The 25,341-nt window shown below is 44.4% G+C and overlaps 1 protein-coding gene across 2 annotated transcripts in view; it reads right to left on the bottom strand.

Annotated features, from left to right (window-relative positions):
• Positions 1-25,341, bottom strand: part of LOC128701891 (serine-rich adhesin for platelets-like) — a 354,089-nt gene that overhangs the window by 27,245 nt on the left and 301,503 nt on the right. For both annotated transcript variants that reach the window (XR_011393962.1, XM_070099856.1), the window contains exons 5-6: positions 16,565-16,712; positions 11,829-11,969 (exon numbers count right to left, since the gene is read on the bottom strand). Coding sequence is in view for 1 of the 2 variants with exons in the window: in XM_070099856.1 (XP_069955957.1) it covers positions 11,829-11,969; positions 16,565-16,712 (289 nt within the window). In the remaining variant the exon portion in view is untranslated. The remainder of the gene's footprint in view (positions 1-11,828; positions 11,970-16,564; positions 16,713-25,341) is intronic.

The raw sequence follows: 25,341 nt of genomic DNA on the forward strand, positions 1-25,341 counted from the left end.
AGATGCACCTAGTGGTCTCCAGGCAGATGCACTTCCTGGTCTCCAGGAGGTGCTGCACCTCCTGATCTCCAGGCAGCAGCACCTCCTGATCTCCAGGCAGCAGCACCTCTTGGTCTCTAGGCAGCAGCGCTTCCTGGTCTCCAGGCAGCTGGACCTCTTGGTCTCCAGGAAGATACACCTGGTCTCCAAGCAGATGTACCTCCTGGTCTCCAGACAGCTGCACCTCCTGGTCTCCAGGCAGACATACCTCCTCATCTCCAGGCACCTGCACCTCCTGTTCTCCAAGCAGCTGCATCTCCTAGGATCCAGGCAGTAGCACCTCCTGGTCACCAAGGAGATGCACCTCCTGGTCTCCAGGAAGCTGCACCTTCTGGTCTCCAGACAGCATCACCTCCTGGTCTCCAGGCAGATGCACCTCCTGGTCTGCAGGCAGCAGCACTTCCTGGTCTCCAGGCAGCAGAACGTCCTGGCCTCCAGGCAGATGCACCTTCTGGTCTCCAATCAGCTGGACCTTCTGGTCTCCAGGCAGATGCACCTCCTGGTCTCCAGGCAGCTGTACCTTCTGGTCTCCAGGCAGCAGCACTTCCTGGTCTCCAGACAGATGCACCTTCTGATCTCCAGGCAGCAGCATCTCCTGGTCTCCAAGCAGCTGCATTTCTTGGTTTCTAGACAGATACACCTGGTCATCAGACAGCTGCACTTCCTGGTTTCCAGGCAGACACACCTCCTAATATCCAGGCAGCTGCACGTCCTGATCTCCAAGCAGCAGCATCTCCCAGACTCCAGGCAGCAGCACCTCCTGGTCACCAAGGAGATGCACCTCCTGGTCTCCAGGGAGATGCACCTCCTGGTCTCCAGGCAGACACACCTCCTGGTCTCCAGGCAATTGCACTTTCTGGTTTCTAGGCAGCTGCACATCTTAGTCTCCAGTCCGCAGCACCTCCTGGTCTCCAAACAACTGTAAAATGAACTCTACCACCACCTGGTCTCCACAAAGCTGCACAAAGAACCCCACCGCCATATGATCAACAGATGGTGTTGGGGGAGGGGCAGCTATGCAATAACCCTCACCACTTCCTGGTCTCCAGGTAGATGAACAATGAACGACCTCCTGGTCACCACGTAGCTGTATTATAAATCCTATCTAAACCTCCAGGTCTCCAGGCAGTTTACAATGAACATGACCACCTCATGGTCTCAAGGCTCATGTACATTGGAACCCCACAACTACTTCCTGGTCTCCAGGGAGCTATACAATGAACCCCACCTTCACCTCCTGGTCTCCACGCAACAGTACAATTATTGAATCCCACGATCTCCTGGTCTCTAGGCAACTACACAATGGATCCTCACCACCACTTCCTTGTCTCCAGGCAGCTGTACAATGAACCTCACGTCCACCTCGTGAGTTCCAGATAACTGTGCAGTGAACCTCATCACCTGAGTCTCCTGGCAGCTCTACAAGGAACCCTACCCACACATGATCACCAAGCAGATGTACAATTAACCCGACCACCACCACTAAATGGACTCCAGGCAGCTGCTCAGACAACTGTGGTTCGTAACGTCACTCCACAGGAGTCACGACTGGCCAAGTACTACAAGGTACGTAGCATTTATGAAGGTTAATATACCAGCATTCCTTATTCCTTATCCTCATATCAGACATAAACAGAGATATACACCACAGCACCGTATCATCCTTTGCGGATGATACTAGGATCTGCATGAGGCTGTCATCTGCTGAGGACGTGGTTAACCTCCAAGAAGATATAAACAAAGTTTTCCAGTGGGCAACGGTAAACAATATGATGTTCAATGAGGACAAATTCCAACTACTCCGTTATGGAAAACTGGAGGAGATAATAACTAGAACAGAGTATACTACTGACTCCGGCCATACAATAGAGCGGAAAAATAATGTAAGGGACCTGGGAGTAGTAATGTCTGAGGATCTCACTTTCAAGGATCACAACAGTGCCACGATCGCACGTGCAAAGAAAATGATAGGATGGATAATGAGAATTTTCAAAACGAGAGATGCCAAGCCCATGGTGATCCTTTTCAAATCACTTGTTCTCTCTAGGCTGGAATACTGCTGTACATTAACATCTCCATACAAAGCAGGTGAAATCGCAGATCTAGAGAGTGTACAGAGATCCTTTACTGCACGTATAAGTTCTGTCAAGCACCTTAACTACTGGGAACGCTTGAAAGCACTTGACTTGTACTCGTTGGAACGCAGGAGGGAGAGATATATCATAATCTACACTTGGAAAATCTTGGAAGGAATGGTCCCAAATCTGCACACAGAAATCACTCCCTACGAAAGTAAAAGACTGGGCAGGCGATGCAAAATGCCGCCAATAAAAAGTAGGGGCGCCATTGGTACACTAAGAGAAAACACCATAAGTGTCCGGGGCCCAAAACTGTTCAACAGCCTCCCATCAAGCATTAGGGGAATTGCCAATAAACCCCTGGCTGCCTTCAAGAGAGAGCTGGACAGATACCTAAAGTCAGTGCCGGATCAGCCGGGCTGTGGCTCGTACGTCGGACTGCGTGCGGCCAGCAGTAACAGCCTAGTTGATCAGGCCCTGATCCATCGGGAGGCCTGGTCGTGGACCGGGCCGCGGGGGCGTTGATCCCCGGAATAACCTCCAGGTAACCTCCAGGTAGCATGAACACTAAGTTGGGTCCAGCTTGACCTTACTCAGTGACAAGCTGCAATCTCAGTGACACATCCTCCTAACTTAGTAAGATAGTGTAGACATTTGGTAAAATTAGCAACGATTATATGTTTAAAGATAAATTTTTTCCTTTATGTTAATGTAAAAATTAATAATTTTGTACGAAAAGAACCTTAGAAAACTTACCTAACCTTATTATAACAAGCGCAATTCAATTCAGCCTAATCCAACTAAACATATTTTAGATAAGTTTACAATAATATAACAATAAACAAACACAATGAAATATATTTTTTCAGTAGGTTCAGAATGATTTTTGCGAAATTATTGCCTACACAAATTTTCGTATGCCTTATTCGGCAAGAAGAGTGTTGCTATTTAAGCCAAAACAGCAAGTTTTATTTATTCGGCAAGACACACATATATAAATCTGTATATACAAGTATCAAGAATATTTAAATCCTTAAATTAGTTATTAAAGACAAGTGTTTATACAATAGGTGTATATTCACTGAGATATACATGTCTTGAAGCTTAAAGTAAAGCTTCTGCCTTATAATGTACAACAGACAAGGAATTCTTGGTGCCTCTATTTTTTGTTAATTTAGAGTTAAGTTGAGTTTAATGAAGAACAGGGAGAATATATTATTGTCTGCAGTAGTCAATCACTGATATACATACGACTTGAGACAAAATAAAAAAAAATTAAACCAAGGGACGAGGAAAATGGAAATATAGAAGTACATGAATGGGATCTATAACCTATATAACTTGAATAACGGTATCAAAGACAAATTATACAAGTAAGAGAAAGTCAAGGCCGTGCAGTACTTGTCAATTATAGCCTCTCATGTGTGGTACAAGAACCAAAAATGATTAGAGAAGCAGTATCTCTCTGTTCTCTGGTTTCAACAACTTCTGGTTCTCTACTAAGCACTGGTGTGAGAAATCATTTCGTACACAAGGAAGACTCGTGATCTAAGATTATTTCTGGACCGCAAAAACATCATGACTAGTATTTATACTATAAGGTTAAGGCCCTGTCACGGATAATAACACGGCCATAAAGCCTGGGAAGCCAGAGGCAAGACATAATTGAGGTTCCTCATTATAGTATCGTTTGCCCTCTCCATCTGCCAGACCACCCTGTACAGTAGTGTCGCTGCTGCTGCTGCTACTGCTGGAATTTCCTTCCTCGGGTGTGTATGAAACATGTGTTCAAACATGTGTTGAAACAAAGGTACTACAATACTTGCGATGGAGGAAGAAAAAATTGTGAAGATATGTTAGGTAAACATTCAGAATACAGGATAACCCGAGAAATGGTTACCGATAAAAACTGGAAAATTTGTCTACAAACAAAACGAGAGGAGGAAAGCGAGGCAAAACCTTCCTTAGTATATTTTACACAAATAGTCGGAGTGCAGGAAATAACGTAGATTAACTAAGACTGATTGCATGTGGCTTGGTGGCTGAAGCTCCCGCTTCACACACGGAGGGCCCGGGTTCGATTCCTGGCGAGTGGAAACAATTCGACACGTTTCCTTACACCTGTTGTCCTGTTCACCTAGCAGCAAATAGGTACCTGGGTGTTAGTCGACTGGTGTGGGTCGCATCCTGGGGGACAAGATTGAGAACCCCAATGGAAATAACTTAGACAGTCCTCAATGACGCACTGACTTTCTTGGATTATCCTGGGTGACTAACCCTCCAGGGTTAAAAGTCCGAACGAAATCTTATCTTATCGTAAGAAACACAGATATTGTTGCAGTAAATGAAACCTGGCTCAGTATGAAAAATAGAGACATTTCTGCTGAATGCCTCATAAAGGGGTATCAAAATAAAACTCTTTGTGACAAAATTACTCTGACATCTAGATGCGAAAATGTAGTTTTAGTGGGAGATTTTTATTTCAGAAAAATTGATTGGAGTAATTTGACAAGTAATCTTGAGTCTAGCGACTTTCTTGAAGTGATCCAGGATTGCCAGCTAGAGAAAATAACCTTCTTAATCTGGTTCTGACAAACAAGATTTGATTGACAGATAATCTTGAGGTTTATGAAGAGCTTGGAAACAGCGATCACAAATCACTTAGCTTAATATCGATAACAGAGTATGGCATACTAATAGTACCTTACATTTTATTCGGTGTATGTCACACACCCATACAACCAAGCCCTCCAGACCAGCAAACCTGATACTAAGCCAATCACAAGGAAGCCCACCATAGTTGTGAAGCGATGTTGGACACTCGTGAATGAACATTGGCAGACTTACCTCCAAGTCTGAACGAAGACTTGCAAATTGCCTTTCTGTACATATCCACTGTAAATATTGAATATATAATTGCTTGCTGTTTGGCGAAAGAAATATAAGTATTTCCGTTGTCTTTTGCTCGTTCCTTGTTTCTGCCTTGCTTATCGTGCTACAACCAGGTGTGCAGGCCACTAGACTACACCTGTATTCGTAATACAGAGTGAAGGTCACCAAGTTTCATGCTGTAGATTATATGGTGCTATGTGATTACCTGAGAGTATTACCTGACTAAGACCCAAAGATGGGGAAGGCTGCCAATATGATAATTTTCCAAAGTATTGTACAAGCTGCATATATTCCCAATAAAGACTATAGACCAACGAGAATGACTAGAAATGGATAAACTATTTTAGTCGATGAGTGGAACACCCTGCCTAGTTGGGTAGCTTCAAATTTTTACATCGTGTCGGTATTTTACACTAATTCCAACACTTGTTTCATCTTGTTGTTGATATAAGATACAAATGAAAGCGCAGGAAACAGTAATGTATTGGTGAGGACGCAAATATTACTTAAGTATGACAGTCACAGGTGACATGATCCTTAGACAACTAGACAAACTGAAGATTATCTTCTATCTTCACCTGTGGAAAAGTGCACACAAATCATAGCTTCCTTTCACAGTTATCCTGGGTGGCTAACCTTCCCTACCTCGGGTTATCCTGGGTGGCTAACCATCCCTACCCCGGGTTATTCTGGGTGGCTAACCATCCCTACCCCGGGTTACCCTGGGTGGCTAACCATCCCTACCCCGGGTTATCCTGGGTGGCTAACCATCCCTACCCCGGGTTATCCTGGGTGGCTAACCATCCCTACCCCGGGTTATCCTGGATGGCTAACCATCACTACCCCTGGTTATCCTGGGTGGCTAACCATCCCTACCCCGGGTTATCCTGGGTGGCTAACCATCCCTACCCCGGGTTATCCTGGGTGGCTAACCATCCCTACCCCCGGTTATCCTGGGTGGCTAACCATCCCTACCCCGGGTTATCCTGGATGGCTAACCATCCCTACCCCGGGTTATCCTGGGTGGCTAACCATCCCTACCCCGGGTTATCCTGGGTGGCTAACCATCCCTACCCCGAGTTATCCTGGGTGGCTAACCATCCCTACCCCGAGTTATCCTGGATGGCTAACCATCCCTACCCCGGGTTATCCTGGGTGGCTAACCATCCCTACCCCGGGTTATCCTGGGTGGCTAACCATCCCTACCCCCGGTTATCCTGGGTGGATAACCATCCCTACCCCGGGTTATCCTGGGTGGCTAACCATCCCTACCCCGGGTTATCCTGGGTGGCTAACCATCCCTACCCCGGGTTATCCTGGGTGGCTAACCATCCTTACCCCGGGTTATCCTGGGTGGCTAACCATCCCTACCTCGGGTTATCCTGGGTGGCTAACCATCTCTACCCCGGGTTACCCTGGATGGCCAATCATCCCTACCTCGAGTTATCCTGGGTGGCTAACCATCCCTACCCCGGGTTATCCTGGATGGCTAACCATCCCTACCCCGGGTTATCCTGGGTGGCTAACCATCCCTACCCCGGGTTATCCTGGGTGGCTAACCATCCCTACCCCCGGTTATCCTGGGTGGATAACCATCCCTACCCCGGGTTATCCTGGGTGGCTAACCATCCCTACCCCGGGTTATCCTGGGTGGCTAACCATCCCTACCCCGGGTTATCCTGGGTGGCTAACCATCCTTACCCCGGGTTATCCTGGGTGGCTAACCATCCCTACCCCGGGTTATCCTGGGTGGCTAACCATCTCTACCCCGGGTTACCCTGGATGGCCAATCATCCCTACCTCGAGTTATCCTGGGTGGCTAACCATCCCTACCCCGGGTTATCCTGGATGGCTAACCATCCCTACCCCGGGTTATCCTGGGTGGCTAACCATCCCTACCCCGGGTTATCCTGGGTGGCTAACCATCCTTACCCCGGTTATCCTGGGTGGCCAATCATCCCTACCTCGAGTTATCCTGGGTGGCTAACCATCCCTACCCCGGGTTATCCTGGATGGCTAACCATCCCTACCCCGGGTTATCCTGGGTGGCTAACCATCCCTACCCCGGGTTATCCTGGGTGGCTAACCATCCCTACCCCGGGTTATCCTGGGTGGCTAACCATCCCTACCCCCGGTTATCCTGGGTGGCTAACCATCCCTACCCCGGGTTACCCTGGATGGCCAACCATCCCTACCCCGAGTTATCCTGGGTGGCTAACCATCCCTACCCCGAGTTATCCTGGGTGGCTAACCATCCCTACCCCGAGTTATCCTGGGTGGCTAACCCCCCTACCCCGGGTTATCCTGGGTGACTAACCCTCCCTATTCCGGGTTAAAAATCCAAACAAAATCATATACATACAGGCATCTTATCTTATCCCCAAAACAAAAGTTAAATGAAAGTGCATTTAATCACCGAGAAATATACACCAGTGAGTGTATAAAGACACGGAGATACATACACAAAGAGACCTGGACAGGCTGGACACATGGTCCAGCACCTGGCTCCTAGAATTTAACCCCGCCAAATGCAAAGTCACGAAGATCGGGGAAGGGCAAATAAGACCACAGACAGAGTATAGGCTAGGAGGCCAAAGACTGCAAACCTCACTCAAGGAGAAAGATCTTGGGGTGAGTATAATACCGAGTACGTCGGCAGAAGCACAAATTAAACAGATAACTGCTGCGGCATATGGGCGCCTGGCAAACCTGAGAATAGCGTTCCAGTACCTCAGTAAGGAATCGTTCAAGACTTTATACACTGTGTACGTCAGGTCCATACTGGAGTACACAGCACCAGTTTGGAACCCACACCTGGTCAAACACGTCAAAAAATAAGAGAAAGTGCAAAGGTTTGCAACAAGGCTAGTTCCAGAGCTAAGGGGTATGTTCTATGAAGAAAGGTAAAGGGAAATCGGTCTGACAACACTGGAGGACACGAGGGTCAGGGGAGACATGATAACGACATACAAAATACTGCGTGGAATAGACAAGGTGGACAGAGACAGGATGTTCCACAGATGGGACACAGAAACAAGGGGTCACAATTGGAAGCTGAAGACTCAGATGAGTCACAGGGATGTTAGGAAGTATTTCTTCAGTCATAGAGTTGTCAGAAAGTGGAATAGCCTAGCCAGTGATATAGTGGAGGCAGGAACCATACATAGTTTAAAGACGAGGTAGGACAAAGCTCAGGAAGGAGAGAGAGAGAGAGAGAGAGAGAGAGAGAGAGAGAGAGAGAGAGAGAGAGAGAGAGAGAGAGAGAGAGAGAGAGAGGACCTAGTAGCGATCAGTGAAGAGGCGGGGCCAGGAGCTAAGTCTCGACTCCTGCAACTACAATTAGGTGAGTACACTATTGATGTACATAAACACCAAGAGATACTTGATAAAGGTCTAGTAAGAGGGCGAAACATCGCCCTGCGGCTCCAAACAGTGAGAAAAACAGAAAAAATAATACTGACTTGAGACAGGTAAGAATAATACTGACCGAGACAAATAACACTGCTGAGAGATAATTATACTGAGACACAGTTATACTTATTGAGACAAAGAATAATGACTGAGACACAAGTATACTGACTCATAGAAAATAATACTGATTGAGACACGTGAATAATACTGACTGGGCAAATAATGCTGATTGGAATATAGAATAATACTGTGAAACGGAACAATACTGAACTAAGATACAGAACACACCTAACACTGACGTGGAACACGCAGTATTACACTGATCTGAAACACACAGTATAACACTGACATGTAGCACACAGTATTACACTGAACTGGGACACACAGTATAACACTGACCTGGAACACACAGTATGACACTGACCTGGAACACACAATATTACACTGACCAGGAACACACAGTATAACAGACCTGGAACACAATATAACACTGACCTGGAACACACAGTATAACACTGACCTGGAACACACAGTATAACACAGACCTGGAACACATAGCATAACACTGACCTGGAGCATACAGTATTACACTGACCTGGAACACACAGTATAACACTGACCTGGAACACAGTATAACACAGACCTGGAACACATAGCATAACACTGACCTGGAGCATACAGTATTACACTGACCTGGAACACACAATATTACACTGACCAGGAACACACAGTATAACAGACCTGGAACACAATATAACACTGACCTGGAACACACAGTATAACACTGACCTGGAACACAGTATAACACAGACCTGGAACACATAGCATAACACTGACCTGGAGCATACAGTATTACACTGACCTGGAACACACAGTATAACACTGACCTGGAACACACAGTATAACACAGACTTCGAACATACATAACACTGAACTGGAACACACAGTATAACACTGACTTGGAGCACACGGTATTACACTGACCTGGAACACACAATATTACACTGACCTGGAACACACAGTAGAGCACTGACCTTTGACACACTATATAACACTGACCTGGAGCACACAGTATAACACTGACTTGGAACATTCATAACACTAACATGGAACATACAGTATAACACTGATTTGGAACACACAGTATAACACTGATCTGGAACACTCGGTATAACACTGAGTTGGAACATGCATAACACTGACCTGGAGCACACAGTATTACACTGACCTGGAACACACAATATAACACTGACCTGGAACACGCAGTATTTCACTGACCGGGAGACGCAGTATAACACTGACCTGGGACAAATATATTACACTGACCTGGGAGACATAGTATTACACTGACCTGGGAGAGACATTATTACACTGACCTGGGAGAGACAGTATTATACTGACCTGGGAGAGACGGTATTACACTGACCTGGGAGAGACAGTATTACACTGACCTGGAAGAGACAGTATAACACTGACCTGGGAGAGACAGTATAACACTGACCTTGGAGAGACAGTATTACACTGACCTGGGAGACATAGTATTACACTGACCCGTGAGAGACAGTATTACACTGACCTGGAAGAGACAGTATTACACTGACCTAGGAAACATAGTATTACACTGACCTGGGAGACATAGTATTACACTGACCTGGGAGAGACAGTATTACACTGACCTGGAAGAGACAGTATAACACTGACCTGGGAGAGACAGTATAACACTGACCTTGGAGAGACAGTATTACACTGACCTGGGAGACATAGTATTACACTGACCTGGGAGACATAGTATTACACTGACCCGTGAGAGACAGTATTACACTGACCTGGAAGAGACAGTATTACACTGACCTAGGAAACATAGTATTACACTGACCTGGGAGAGACAGTGTAACATTGACCTGGGAGAGACAGTATTACACTGACTTGGGAGACGTAGTATTACATTGACGTGGGAGGCATAGTATTACACTGACCTGGGAGACAGTATAACACTGACCTGGGAGACAGTATTACACTGACCTGGGAGACAGTATTACACTAACCTGGGAGACAGTATTACACTGACCTGGGAGACAGTATTACACTAACCTGAGAGACAATATTACACTGACCTGGGAGACAAAGTAATACACTGACCTGGGAGAGACAGTATTACACTGACCTGGGAGACAGTATTACACTAACCAGGGAGACAGTATTACACTGACCTAGGAGACAGTATTACACTAACCTGGGAGACAGTATTACACTGACCTGGGAGAGACAGTATTACACTGACCTGGGAGACAGTATTACACTGACCTGGGAGACAAAGTAATATACTGACCTGTGAGAGACAGTATTACACTGATCTGGGAGACAGTATTACACTAACCAGGGAGACAGTATTACACTGACCTGGGAGACAGTATTGCACTGACCTGGGAGACAGTATTACACTGACCTGGGTATTACAGACAACAGTAGTATTACACTACTGGGAGAGACAGTATTACCTGTGAGAGACAGTATTACACTGACCTGGGAGACAGTATTGCACTAACCTGGGAGACAGTATTACACTGACCTGGGAGACAGTATTGCACTGACCTGGGAGACAGTATTACACTGACCTGGGGGACAGTATTACACTGACCTGGGAGACAGTATTACACTAATCTGGGAGACAGTATTACACTGACCTGGAAGACAGTATTACACTGACCTGGGAGACAGTATTACACTGACCTGGGAGACAGTATAATACTGACCTGGGAGACAGTATTACACTGGCCTGGGAGACATAGTATTACACTGACCTGGGAGACAGTATTACACTGACCTGGGAGACAGTATTACACTAATCTGGGAGACAGTATTACACTGACCTGGAAGACAGTATTACACTGACCAGGGAGACAGTATAATACTGACCTGGGAGACAGTATTACACTGACCTGTAGACATAGTATTACACTGACCGGGGAGACAGTATTACACTGACCTTGGAGATAGTATAACACTGACCTGGGAGACAGTATTACACTGACCTGGGAGACAAAGTATTACACTGACCTGGGAGACAGTATTACATTGACCTGGGAGACAGTATTACACTGACCTGGGAGACATAGTATTACACTGACCTGGGAGACAGTATTACACAGACCTGGGAGACAGTATTACACTGACCTGGGAGAGACAGTATTACACTGACCTGGGAGACAGTATTACACTGACTTGGGAGACAGTATTACACTAACCTTGGAGACAGTATTACACTGACCTGGGAGACAGTATTACACTGACCTGGGAGACAGTATTACACTGGCCTGGGAGACATAGTATTACACTGACCTGGGAGACAGTATTACATTGACCTGGGAGACAGTATTACACTGACCTGGGAGACAGTATTACACTGACCTGGGAGACACGGTTGCCACACCATCTAGCATCATAACCATTGTTCTCTCTCTCCACCTCAATATAAGCACCGTGACAGTCAACACTGTAGGCTGCTGACAGGTTATGGAAGGTCATCAGCAGGTACAGGCCAGCCTCAGTCTGCAGCAACACATGGGCATCAACCACCGAAATTTAGAATTTTGACAATTAGAAATTTGAAAATTAGAAATTTTTAAATTAGAAATTTTTAGATTAGAAATTTTTAGATTAGAAGTTTATAAATTAGAAATTTTCAAATTAGAAATTTGTAAATTAGACTTTGAAAATTAATAAGGCATTTTTTGACAATTTTTTGAAAATTAGAAGTAATATTTTGGCTTATATTTATACCACAAAAAGATATTTTTTTTAAATTTTCGAATTAGTAGGCTTCGTATGACTATGTTTCCTAAAAAATTTGAAATTTTGAAAATTAGAAATTTGTAAATTAGAAAGTTGTAAATTAGGTTTATTTTGGCTCTAATATTTATACCATAAAAAAGAAATTTGAAAATAAAAAGGTTTGTTTTGATATTGATAACTGAAAATTTCAGAGCAGTTTACATTATTTTAGAAGACTTTACTCAGTGGTAATGTTCCGTAAATACCTGGTTTACCCTGAAATAATTCTAGTTTACCTTCTTTGAGTGAGTTAAGTGAACTCTGTTTCAAATTTGATGAGTAAATTTTTATATGCGAAATCTTGTAGGGATTTTTTTGCTATATATCTCGTACATGTCCCTGTATAAGGGACATGTACGGGATATATTATTAACCGGTTATAAGGAACGGATGTTTGGTTGATATCTTGTCATAGGCGGCTGTAGAGCTAAGAACGACTCACGAGGTCGTTACATTACGATTGCTAAAGAATCACGGATCGGGTGGGGGTTGAACCCATAGTGAGTGACTCCTAAAGGACTCACTCGTCATGAGTAACTTCTAAAGAATTTACTCGTCTTGGGTGACTTCTAAAGGACTCACTCGCCATGGGTGACTCCTAAAGGACTCACTCGTCATGGGTAACTTCTAAAGGACTCACTCATCTTGGGTGACTTGTAAAAGACTCATTCGCCATGGGTTCAACTCCCCCCTCCCACCCCCAACCCCGCCCTTTCCGTGGTTTTGTAAAGCCTAAGAAATTAGAGATACACACCCCATGAAACAAGACCTGATTGCCTACAAATCCTAAGGTGCTCTATGACCCCTAAGGGTTTAGCGCCTCCCCATGATGCTCGTGGATGTGTGTTACAGTCCCATGGGCTCGTGAGTTTAACTGGCCAAAAAATATCTGACCAGTGAATTAGCATCAGTCACTCAGGGGATGAGTAAGACACAAGTACAACAGTTGGGTGTCTTGATTGTTGAAACGTTTCGCCTACACAGTAGCCTTCTTCAGCTAAATACAAAGGCAGCAGGTGTAGTATTAGAGGGCATCTCTTACACTTCCTCTCATAACTACTAGTTATGAGTGAGAAGAGCTGGATTCCAGAGTAACTAGCTTAGTATTACAACCTAGGATTTCAAATGGCCTGTTATCCCAGGTGTAATGGGAGCAAATAAACACAGTAGAAAAAGTTTAGACTTATATTATCCTTCACCAATTATAACAGCAATATGTACACTATGTACAGTGATAAATATAGTGCACTCCACGGTAAGCAAGGCAGAAATAGAAGCCACAAGATAGCAGACCGTGCTTCAACCAGCTCTAGAATGGGAATGACAAGGGCAGACAGGAGAGCGGTATCCACATAACCTCTGCGATTGTCAATCCCACCTTCTTATTGGCTAGAACCTGGTTCGCTGGTTGGGGGAGATAGCCTGTAAATGAGGGTGTGTCCATGCGCCGAATAAAGGTTACGTACTCTTTGCATGCCACACTTAGCATGAGCCAGTACGCTTCCTGCAGGACTCCACAGTTCTTGTTTTCTTACTTCTACTAGTGAATCACCTTCGACAGTATTTAAGACTCCGTTCTCATACTTCGGCTTCATATCGTTCCAGACCATGGAGCTGAACTCTTCTCCAGGCTGAGGGACTGACCACCTTAAATACTAGTCCTCCAAGGTTGATGGACTGATTACATCATCTTTCACTATTACACCTGCTGCCTTTGTAAATGACTGAAGAAGCTTACTGTGCAGGTTTCAACAATAAAGATACCCAACTGTTGCACATGGGTCTCACTCATCAACCTGTTGGTATTTTATACCATTATTAACACACTCAAGACACACGCAAGAATTGCTCTTTCTTAGATCGACTCTGTCCCCCTTTACCCAGGCACTGTATGACGTCCCACTGTGTGTGTGTGTGTGTGTGTGTGTGTGTGTGTGTGTGTGTGTGTGTGTGTGTGTGTGTGAACAATGCGATCACTGACTTGTAAATTCTTATTAAACAGCCTCTTGAAGATGTCAGGTCATGCGCGACTTATTTTGCCCTTTTCATTGTGTTTCCTGTTGTGTTGTGAGTTCCTGTGCACGATATATGGCGAGTGTTGTCGTGTTGTGAGTCCTTATGCACTATACATTGTGACTGTTGTCGTGTTGTGAGTCCTTATGCACTATACATTGTGACTGTTGTCGTGTTGTGAGTCCTTATGCACTATACATTGTGACTGTTGTCGTGTTGTGAGTCCTTATGCACTATACATTGTGACTGTTGTCGTGTTGTGAGTTCTTATGCGCTTTACATTGTGGCTGTTGTCGTGTTGTGAGTCCTTATGCACTATACATTGTGACTGTTGTCGTGTTGTGAGTCCTTATGCACTATACATTGTGACTGTTGTCGTGTTGTGAGTCCTTATGCACTATACATTGTGACTGTTGTCGTGTTGTGAGTCCTTATGCACTATACATTGTGACTGTTGTCGTGTTGTGAGTCCTTATGCACTATACATTGTGACTGTTGTCGTGTTGTGAGTCCTTATGCACTATACATTGTGACTGTTGTCGTGTTGTGAGTCTTTATGCACTATACATTATGACTGTTGTCGTGTTGTGAGTCCTTATGCACTATACATTGTGACTGTTGTCGTGTTGTGAGTCTTTATGCACTATACATTATGACTGTTGTCGTGTTGTGAGTCCTTATGCACTATACATTGTGACTGTTGTCGTGTTGTGAGTCTTTATGCACTATACATTATGACTGTTGTCGTGTTGTGAGTCCTTATGCACTATACATTGTGACTGTTGTCGTGTTGTGAGTCCTTATGCACTATACATTGTGACTGTTGTCGTGTTGTGAGTCTTTATGCGCTTTACATTGTGACTGTTGTCGTGTTGTGAGTCCTTATGCGCTTTACATTGTGGCTGTTGTCGTGTTGTGAGTCTTTATGCGCTTTACATTGTGGCTGTTGTCGTGTTGTGAGTCTTTATGCGCTTTACATTGTGACTGTTGTCGTGTTGTGAGTCTTTATGCGCTTTACATTGTGACTGTTGTCGTGTTGTGAGTCCTTATGCACTATACATTGTGACTGTTGTCGTGTTGTGAGTCCTTATGCACTATACATTGTGACTGTTGTCGTGTTGTGAGTCCTTATGCACTATACATTGTGACTGTTGTCGTGTTGTGAGTCTTTATGCGCTTTATGTCACTTTATGCGCTTTACATTGTGACTGTTGTCGTGTTGTGAGTCTTTATGCGCTTTACATTGTGACTGTTGTCGTGTTGTGAGTCCTTATGCGCTTTACATTGTGGCTGTTGTCGTGTTGTGAGTTCTTATGCGCTTTACATTGTGGCTGTTGTCGTGTTGTGAGTTCTTATGCGCTTTACATTGTGGCTGTTGTCGTGTTCTGAGATTCTATTGACGACACATTGTGTTTCTATTCGAGTTTTAAGTCCCTATTGTGTTTCATGTCGTGTTGTGGGTCCTTATGGACGACATAATGTTTCTTGTGTTGTGAGACCCTACGTTGTGTTTCTTGTCGTGTTATGAGTTCCTATGGACGACACATTGTGTTTCTTGTCGTCCTGAGTCCCTGTGAACGACTCCATATATTAACAGTGTAATAGCTAGTATTGTGTTCCTGCTGGTATAGTCGTGTTGTAACAAGCACTGTGATTGGTTGGGAGTCGAGCCTTGTAACGTAGACTGGTTACTTGCTGTATTAGGTTTAAAGACTATCTACTACACCAGTCACTGAGGCTGTATGTCACCTGTTCACTGCTAGTCAAGAACACTTTAATGACTATAGTAGTGAATTAACTCTCAGTGCAAATACACTGAGAGATATATACCTCAATTTGTTTATATACACTGAGGAATACACATCCCTGTGTGTATATGCACTGAGGTATATACTTTCCACTGTGTATATACACATTCCTCTGTGTATACACTGAGGTATATACATTGTGTATATACACTGAGGTGTACGAATTCCATTGTGTATATACACTGGGGTATACACATTCAACTGTGTATATACCTTTCCATGTAAAACCGTAAGTTTTAATTCTAGAAAGCTCTTGATCAATGGAAGTCGAGCTATTTTTTCCTTCCATGGATCAAACCTTTGCCTGGGGAGGTACTGATAATAATAATAATAATAATAATAATAATAATAATAATAATAATAATAATAATAATAATAATAATTATTATTATTATTATTATTATCATTATTATTATTATTATTATTATAATTGGTCTCTCATGTCATGTAATAAGGAAGGTAAAAACGTCAATAATAAAATGTTAAACTCACCCTTATGTTCCATTCACAGAAGATCTGTTCTTCAGTGTCATGAGTTGAGCGCTTAAGTCTCTCTGGCACTGTGGGCGGTGTGGGCGGTGTGGGCGGTGTGGGCTCCAGGAACTTACGCAGCAGTCCATATGGTAGGTTGTTAAGGTACCTGTGGGCGGCATGGGTAAGTGCGGGATTCATGCTGGGCGTGGGTGGCACTAATAGGTGTAAATGGTGGGCGTGAGTGGCATTGACGGGTGTGGATGGTGGGCGTGGGTGGCATTGATGGGTGTGTATGGTGGGCGTGGGTGGCACTCATAGGTGTGAATGGTGGGCGTGGGTGGCATTGATGGTTGTGAATGATGGGCGTGAGTGGCATTGATGGGTGTGGATGGTGGGCGTGGGTGGCATTGATGGGTGTGTATGGTGGGCGTGGGTGGCAGTGGTGGATGTGGATGGTGGACGTGGATGGCATTGATGGTTGTGAATGGTGGGCGTGAGTGGCATTGATGGGTGTGGATGGTGGGCGTGGGTGGCATTGATGGGTGTGTATGGTGGGCGTGGGTGGCATTGATGATTGTGAATGGTGGGCGTGAGTGGCATTGATGGGTGTGGATGGTGGGCGTGGGTGGCATTGATGGGAGTGTATGGTGGGCGTGGGTGGCACTGATAGGTGTGAATGGTGGGCGTGTGTGGCAATGATAGGTGTGAATGGTGGGCGTGGGTGGCACTGATAGGTGTGAATGGTGGGCGTGGGTGGCATTGATGGTTGTGAATGGTGGGCGTGAGTGGCATTGATGGGTGTGGATGGTGGGCGTGGGTGGCATTGATGGGTGTGTATGGTGGGCATGAGTGGCAGTGGTGAGTGTGGATGGTGGGCGTGGGTGGCAGTGGTGGGCGTGGGTGGCAGTGGTGGGCATGGGTGGCAGTGGTGGGTGTGGGTGGCAGTGGTGGGTGTGGGTGGCATTGACCCTAAGCTTCTGGAGGACAGGAATCAACAATCTGGGTGCATGCGTGTACTCACCTAGTTGTGGTTGCAGGGGTCGAGTCACAGCTCCTGACACCGCCTCTTCACTGGTCGCTACTATGTCACTCTTCCTGCTCAATGAGCTTTATCATACCTCTTCTTAAAGCTATGTATGGATCCTGCCTCCACTACATCACTTCCCAGACTATTCCACTTCCTGACAACTCTGTGACCGAAGAAATACTTCCTAACATCCCTTTGACACATCTGAGTCTTCAACTTCCAATTGTGACCCCTTGTTTCTGTGTCCCATCTCTGGAACATCCTGTCTCTGTCCACCTTGACAATTCTTCTCAATATTTTATATTATCATGTCCCCCCTATCTCTCCTGTCCTCTAGTGTCGTCAGGTCGATTTCCCTTAACCTCTCCTAGTAGGACATGCCCTTAGCTCCGGGACTAGTCTTGTTGCAAACCTTTTCACTTTCTCTAATTTTCTTACGTGCGTGGCTAAGTGTGGGTTCCAAACTGGTGCTGCGTACTCCAATACAGGCCTGACGTACATGGTGTACAGGGTCCTGAACGATTCCTTACTGAAATGTCGGAATGCTATTCTTAGGTTTGCTAGGCGCCCATATGCTGCATCAGTTATTTAGTTAATGTGCGCCTCAAAAGATATACCCGGTGTTATACTCACCCAAGATCCTTTTCCTTGAGCGAGGTTTGTAGTCTCTAGCCCCCTAGACTGTACTCCGTGTGCGGTCTTCTTTGCTATTCCCAAATCTTCATGACTTTACACTTGGTGGGGTTGAACTCCAAGAGTCAGTTTCTGGACAAGGCCTGCAGCGTATCCAGATCCCTTTGTCGTTCTGCCTGGTCCTCATCCGATTGAATTCTTCTCATCAACTTCACATCATCTGCAAACAGAATCACTTCTGAATCTGTTTCTTCCGTCATGTCGTCCAAAATACCAGAAACAGCACCGGTCCTAGGACTGATCCCTGTGGAACCCTGCTCGTCACAGGCGCCCACTCTGACACCTCGCCACGTACCATGACTCGCTGATGTCTTCCTAACAGGTATTTTCTGATCCATTTCAGCAGCTTTCCCCGTTATACCTGCCTGGTCCTCCAGGTTATGCACAAATTTCTTGTGTGGAACCGTGTCAAAAGTCTTCTTGCAGCCCAAGAAAACGCAATCTGCCCTCCCCACTCCCTCTTGTCTTACTGCTGTCACCCTGTCATAGAACTCCAGTAGGTTTGTGACATAGGATTTCCCATCCCTGAAACCTTGCACGTTGTCGTTTGATAAGCTCATTATTTTCTAGGTACTCCACCACTCTTCTGATAATCTTCTCCATGACTCTGCATACTATACATGTCAATGACACTGGTCTATAGCTTAATGTTTCGTGTCTGTCACCTTTTTTTAAAAAACTGGGACTACATTTGCTGTCTTCCATACCTCAGGTAGTCGCCCTGTTTCGATAAATATGTTGAAGATTGTTGTAAGTGGCACATATAGCACATGGCGCCTCTGCTCTCCCTCTTAGCACCCATGGAGAGATGTTATCTGGCCCCATCACCTCTGAGGTATCTAGGCCCTTAATAGCCTCTTCACTTGTTCCTCGGTTGTATGTATTGTCCAACACTTGATGGTGTACCCCACCTCTCCGTCTTTCTGGAGTCCCTTCTGTCTCCTCTGTGAACACTTTGAAACTCACGTTGAGCTCCTCACATACTTCTCGGTCATTTCTTGTGACCTCCCCTCCTTCCTTCCTCAGCCTGATTACCTGGCCCTTGACTATTGTTTTCTTCCTGATGTGGCTATACAACAGCTTTGGGTAAGATTTGGTTTTCACTGGTATGTTATTTTCGTATTGTCGTTGGGCCTCACTTCTTACATGTGCTTATTCATTTCTAACTCTACGACTGCTCTCCTTATTCTCCTGGGTCCTTTGCCTTCTACACTTCTTCAATTCTCTAGCACACTTGGTTTTGGCCTCTCTACACCTTTGAGTGAACCAAGGGCTCATCCTGGCTGTCTTGTTATTTCTGTTATCCTTGGGTACAAACCTCTTCTCAGCTTCCTTGCATATTGAAGACACATATTCCATCATCTCATTTACTGGCTTCCCTGTCAGTGCTCTGTCCCACTGAAGGGGGCAGTCAGGCAAATTTCCTCGCGCTCTCAAAAAAAATCGAAAAATTATGGAAATTAAGTTATTTATACCGAAAAAATAGCTTAACTCTTTGGCAACACAATGGTACCAGAATCAATGTTCTACGACGTTTCTACAAGAAATTATAGTCATTTATATCAGGTATGGTGACGGGGATGTGGGTAGCTAGTCTGCTCACAGCCCATATATTTTTTTGGATTTTTTTCCTTGTTTTTTATCTCTTTTTCTTGCATTATTCTTTCTAATATAATAACTGACTATTTGGCATTATAAAACAGTAGGCGGAGCTTATCCGTAGACTTAGAGCCAACCAGGCACCATCTGGGAACACTCGGCAGTGTTCCCGCTCCAGAGAGTGCCAGGAGAAATCACTTCATTATTACGCTTATATCAGCTTATATATAAACTCTACGGCTTATTTATCTATCAGAATTGATCTAATATGATATAATAAACACTATAAATAACATACAAACATGTTATATACTCTAGACTGAATATAATAAGCCATTATGGCGAGAGACCATCGGGAGTATTTCGATATATATGAGTGAATCTTATCATGTCGTATTCTTTGGTCTCTAAGTAAGAGAAAACGGTGCTTTGAAGAAGATAACTGCACTAGAACATCAGTTTACTAAGAAATACACCCAAACAAACGCGATTTTCGCGAAAAAAAAAAATTCGAGACTGCGGGCCGGCCGGCGTTCCAGACCAATATCTCGGAGGTAACTTATTCACCTAATGTAAATAATTCTTCCTTTATTACTTAATTAAATGGAATAATATTCACAGAAATTGTAGAATAATGATTTCTCTAATTTCCTTGGCTCAATTTTTGGAAATATTCCAAATACTTTGGGAGTTATGTGGGAGTAAAGGGCAGATTTTTTTGCAATATTCCAAGAACTAACAAACTTTATTTTTTGTGAAATAAAGATAAGTTATTTTAGAGTAAAGGTAGCTTATAAAATTCGTATAAGCATTGTTCTCTCGGCACCAAGTGTCCAAACAACCTTACGTCGTCCCATATAGGAATAAATCGCCCCCCAAGGGCATTTTCAGTAAATCAGTCCTTTTTCAGTCTTTTCTCAGTTGTTGTTTGAGGTATATTTTTGACAAATATTTTTTACACTGTGAAAACACTTTGTCTTGTGCACCAAAACTGGAGGAAATTGGACGGTAAACAAAAGAGCTACAATTTTTTGACCGACGGCCCCCTGAACCTCGTGCAGGAAATTCTTCATGCCTGTGTAGTTCCCTTTCATGTAGTTTGGCTTCATTCACCCTGCCCTTCCTGTTTCCTTCTCCACTTGTAGCTCTACTATGCATTTGAAGCTCAGAACCACGTGGTCATTGGCCCCAAGGGGTCTTTCATATGTGATATCCTCAATATCTGCACTACTGAAGGTGAATAATAGGTCCAGTCTTGCTGGTTCATCCTCTCCTTTCTCTCTGGTAGTATCCCTTATGTGTTGGTACATGAGGTTTTCCATTAACGCCTTAATCATCCTAGGCCTCCAGGTTTCTGGGCCCCCATGTGGCTCCAGGTTCTTCCAGTCAATTTCTTTGTGACTGAAATCACCCACAATCAGTAGCTTTGACCTGCTTGCATGAGGTTTTCCGGCCACTTCAGCAGTGTCAACCATCGCTCTGTTACTCTCATCATATTCTTGACTTGTCCTCTTGCTGTTCTGTGGTGGGTTATACATCGCTGCAATTACCACCTTGGGACCTCCAGACTGAAGTGCCCCTATTATGTAGTTTCTAGCCTCTCCTCTGTCTCCTCTTTCCATCTCGTCAAAATCCCATTGGTTTTTTAATGATCAGTGTCACTCCTCCACCCCCTCTGTTCCATCTCTTTCCTCAAGAACTGATATCCCGTTGGAAACATGGAACCTGTTATCATTCCTGTGAGCTTGGTTTTGGTGAGAGCTATGATGTCCGGTGATGCCTCTTTGATTCTCTCGTGCCACTCTTCCCACTTATTCATTATTCCATCAGTGTTGAGGTACCATATCTTCAGTTTCCTCTCCAACACTGTGTTCTGGGGGTCTGTGGGGGTGGGGGACCTGGTAGTGTGCTGTGGGATTCTACAGCATAGTGTGGGGTGGGAGCTATAAGTGTGGATTGTGGTTTGTGTTGGGATAGTGTGTTTGGCTATGGGGTTCTGAGGGTGGTTCTGTGTGTTCTTGTGCTTGTTCCTCTGCCCGGATCTGGTTGTACTCTGCTGGCTCTGTCCTTGTCTCTCTTCCTAGCCCCTTTCGTCTCTGTGCCTTCTCTCTCAGCTGCTGTCGTTCTGTTCTTATTTCGTCACTGTGGAGGACCCTGTTCCCCACGTTTCTGTCTTCAAAATCAGTTTGACCTGCCGATTTCTTCCCTTCAAGTACCCTTCTATTCTCTGAAAATTTACTATCTCAGTCATGTCCTCCTCACCTATTTCTTTGATGATGTTTTCAATCTCCCGGGTTTTTTTTTCTACCATCTTTCATTATGTGTCCTCCCTTCGCTCTCCTGAAGCCCATGAATAAACATTGACTTTTCCCTCTCCTCCTCCCATTGCCTTACCCTATGTGTCTCTGGGTCCCATTTGTACATGGCCATTGTCTCCCTCATTTTTTCCTGTAACTCTTGGTGGCATGGTCATGCCTCTGCATGGGACCTGTCACCTTCTCTACCTTTTCCTCCCCTCACTTACTGCTATCCCTGCTCCTAACAGCTCTTCCCCTACATTCCTCAGCCGTGCTTGATGTACTGATAGAGACTTAGCGTAAGTCTTGTCTCCTTCCTTTCCGTTTGCCTCCTCGTTTAATAGGGGTGCACCTGCTTCAGATGCCATGTCTCCTCTGGGCAATAGCCCTGTAATTCGCTTCAGCATATTTACCTCATATTCTAGAGCCTGTATCCTGGCTCTCCCACTCTTGTTACATCCTTTTACAATGCTCTTCCAGCCTTTCTTCTCTACCAAGACCATCTTCCTCTGATCCCCTGAGCCTTCGACTTCCTCTCTGAGCCACCATTTAATGTGTGTGTGTGTGTGTGTGTGTGTGTGTGTGTGTGTGTGTGTGTGTGTGTGTGTGTGTGTGTGTGTGCGTGTGTGTGTGTGTGTGTGTGTGTGTGTGTGTGTGTGTGTGTGTGTGTATGGATGAGTATGAGTGTATATGAATGACCAACATCACAATATATTCACAACATTTACATTTTTCAACAATTCAACTAACATCCCAACTCTTCTTCAGTTCTCAAATCTCTGTTTCAGTGACTGGTTCCATGAACCTATAGCCAATAGTGGATGATGAATAAGACACATGTGCATCACTTTTCTAACCTTATTGTGTAGACCCAGGTGTTGCACATGTGTCTTATGTAATAAGTGTCAGGGGCCCAAGACTGTTCAGTTGCCTCCCAGCATACACAAGGGGAATTACCAATAGACCCATGGTTGTTTTCAATAAGGCGCTGGATGTCTCCCAGCTCAGGTTGACACTACTGATGTCTCCCAGCTCAGGTTGACACTATTGAAGTCTCCCAGCTGAAGTTGACACTACTGATGTCTCCAAGCTCCAGCTCAGGCTGACACTACTGTCTCCCAGCTCAGGCTGACACTACTGATGTCTTCTAGCTCAGGCTGACACTACTGATATCTCCCAGCTCAAGCTGGCACTACTGATGTCTTCTAGCTCAGGCTGACACTACTGAGGTCTCCCAGCTCAGGCTGACACTACTGATGTCTCCCAGCTCAGGCTGACACTACTGATGTCTTCCAGCTCAGGCTAGCACTGCTGATGTCTCCCAGCTCAGGCTGACACTACTGATGTCTCCCAGCTCGTGCTGACACTACTGATGTCTCCCAGCTCAAATTCAAAGTTTATTCTCTATAAAGATTACAATGTTGAATTTACAGAATTTGGTTGTTGTGTGGTTTACATGTAGTTAAATAATGATTACAGAGTGTACCACTAGAACGCCTAGCATGGCTAGGCATTTCGGGCAGACTTAGTTTAATTGTTTATTTTAAAATATTACAAATTATGAGGTAAGTTGGTATTATGGCTAAGTGACTAAATACTAGTTTGTGAGTTTAGCAATGTGAATGCTTTTGTTTTGGCACAGTACATAGTTTCAGTATTGGAGTATCATAGGATTCATTATTTTAAGATTGAGATTAATATTTCTGTTTATGGTCAAATAGGTGAGTGAGTGTAAGTGTGAACCACCAGGTGTTATTCGTGTAGTTAGTTGATGGGGTTTATCAGGGAGATAAAATGTTTGCTAATGGTAGTTTTGAAGGTGATGAATGTGTCTGCAGTTCTAGAGTTCTCAGGTAGGGTGTTCCAGATTTTAGGGCCTTTGACATACATTGAATTTTTGTAGAGGTTTAGTCGGACACGGGGAATGTCGTAGAGATGTTTGTGTCTGGTGTTATGCCTGTGGGTTCTGTCACAACTATCAAGAAAGCATTTTAGGTCAAGGTTGATATTGGAGTTTAAGGTCCTGTAGATATAGATTGCACAGTAGTAAGTGTGGATGTACTGAACAGGGAGTAAGTTTAGATCTATGAAGAGTGGGGGGGGAGGGTGTTGCCAGGGATGTGATTTAGTGATTATTCTTACTGCAGCTTTTTGTTGGGTTATTATTGGCTTTAGGTGTGTTGCTGCAGTTGATCCCCAAGCACAAATAGCATAGGTGAGGTATGGATATATAAGTGAATGGTATAGTGTGATAAGGGCAGTTTGCGGCACGTAGTATCGTATCTTGGAGAGGATCCCAACCGTTTTGGATACTTTTTTGGTTATGTGTTGGATATGTCTTCCAGCTCAGGCTAGCACTGCTGATGTCTCCCAGATCAGGCTGACACTACTGAAGTCTCTCATCTCGGACTGACATTACTGAAGTCTCCCAGCTCAGGCTGAGACTTGTGAAGTCAACCAGCTGAGTCAGACACTACTAAAATCTCCCAGCTAAGGGGGCTGTAGGGCAATTCTCCGCACGCTCTCAAAAAAAAATCGAAAAATTATGGAAATTGAGTTATTTATACCGAAAAATAGCTTAACTCTTTGGCAACACAATGGTACAAGAATCAATGTTCTACGACGTTTCTACAAGAAATTATAGTCATTTATATCAGGTATGGTGACGGTGATATGGGTAGCGCGTCTGTTCTCAACCCATATATTTTTTGGAATTTTTTGCTTGTTTTTTATTGCTTTTTCTTGCATTATTCTTTCTAATATAATAACTGACTATTTGGCATCATATAAGTAGGCGGAGCTTATCCGTAGAGTGCCAGCCAATCAGGAACCTTCTGAGAACACTCGGCAGTATTCCCGCTCCAGAGAGCCAAGAGAAATCACTTCAATAGTACGCTTATATCAGCTTATATATCAACTCTACGGTTTATTTATCTATCAGAATTGATTTAATATGATATAATAAACACAATAAATAACATACAAACATGTTATATACTCTAGACTGAATAAAATGAACCATAATATGGCGAAAGACCATCGGGAATATTTCGATATATATGAGTTACTACTCTCATGTCGTCTCCATGTCGTATTCTTTGGTTTCTGAGTAAGAGAAAACGGTATTTTGAAGAGGTTAACTGCACTAGAACATCAGCTTATTAAGAAATACACCCAAA

Source organism: Cherax quadricarinatus, chromosome 69, assembly GCF_038502225.1.
Source record: "Cherax quadricarinatus isolate ZL_2023a chromosome 69, ASM3850222v1, whole genome shotgun sequence".
Lineage (NCBI taxonomy): Eukaryota > Metazoa > Arthropoda > Malacostraca > Decapoda > Parastacidae > Cherax > Cherax quadricarinatus.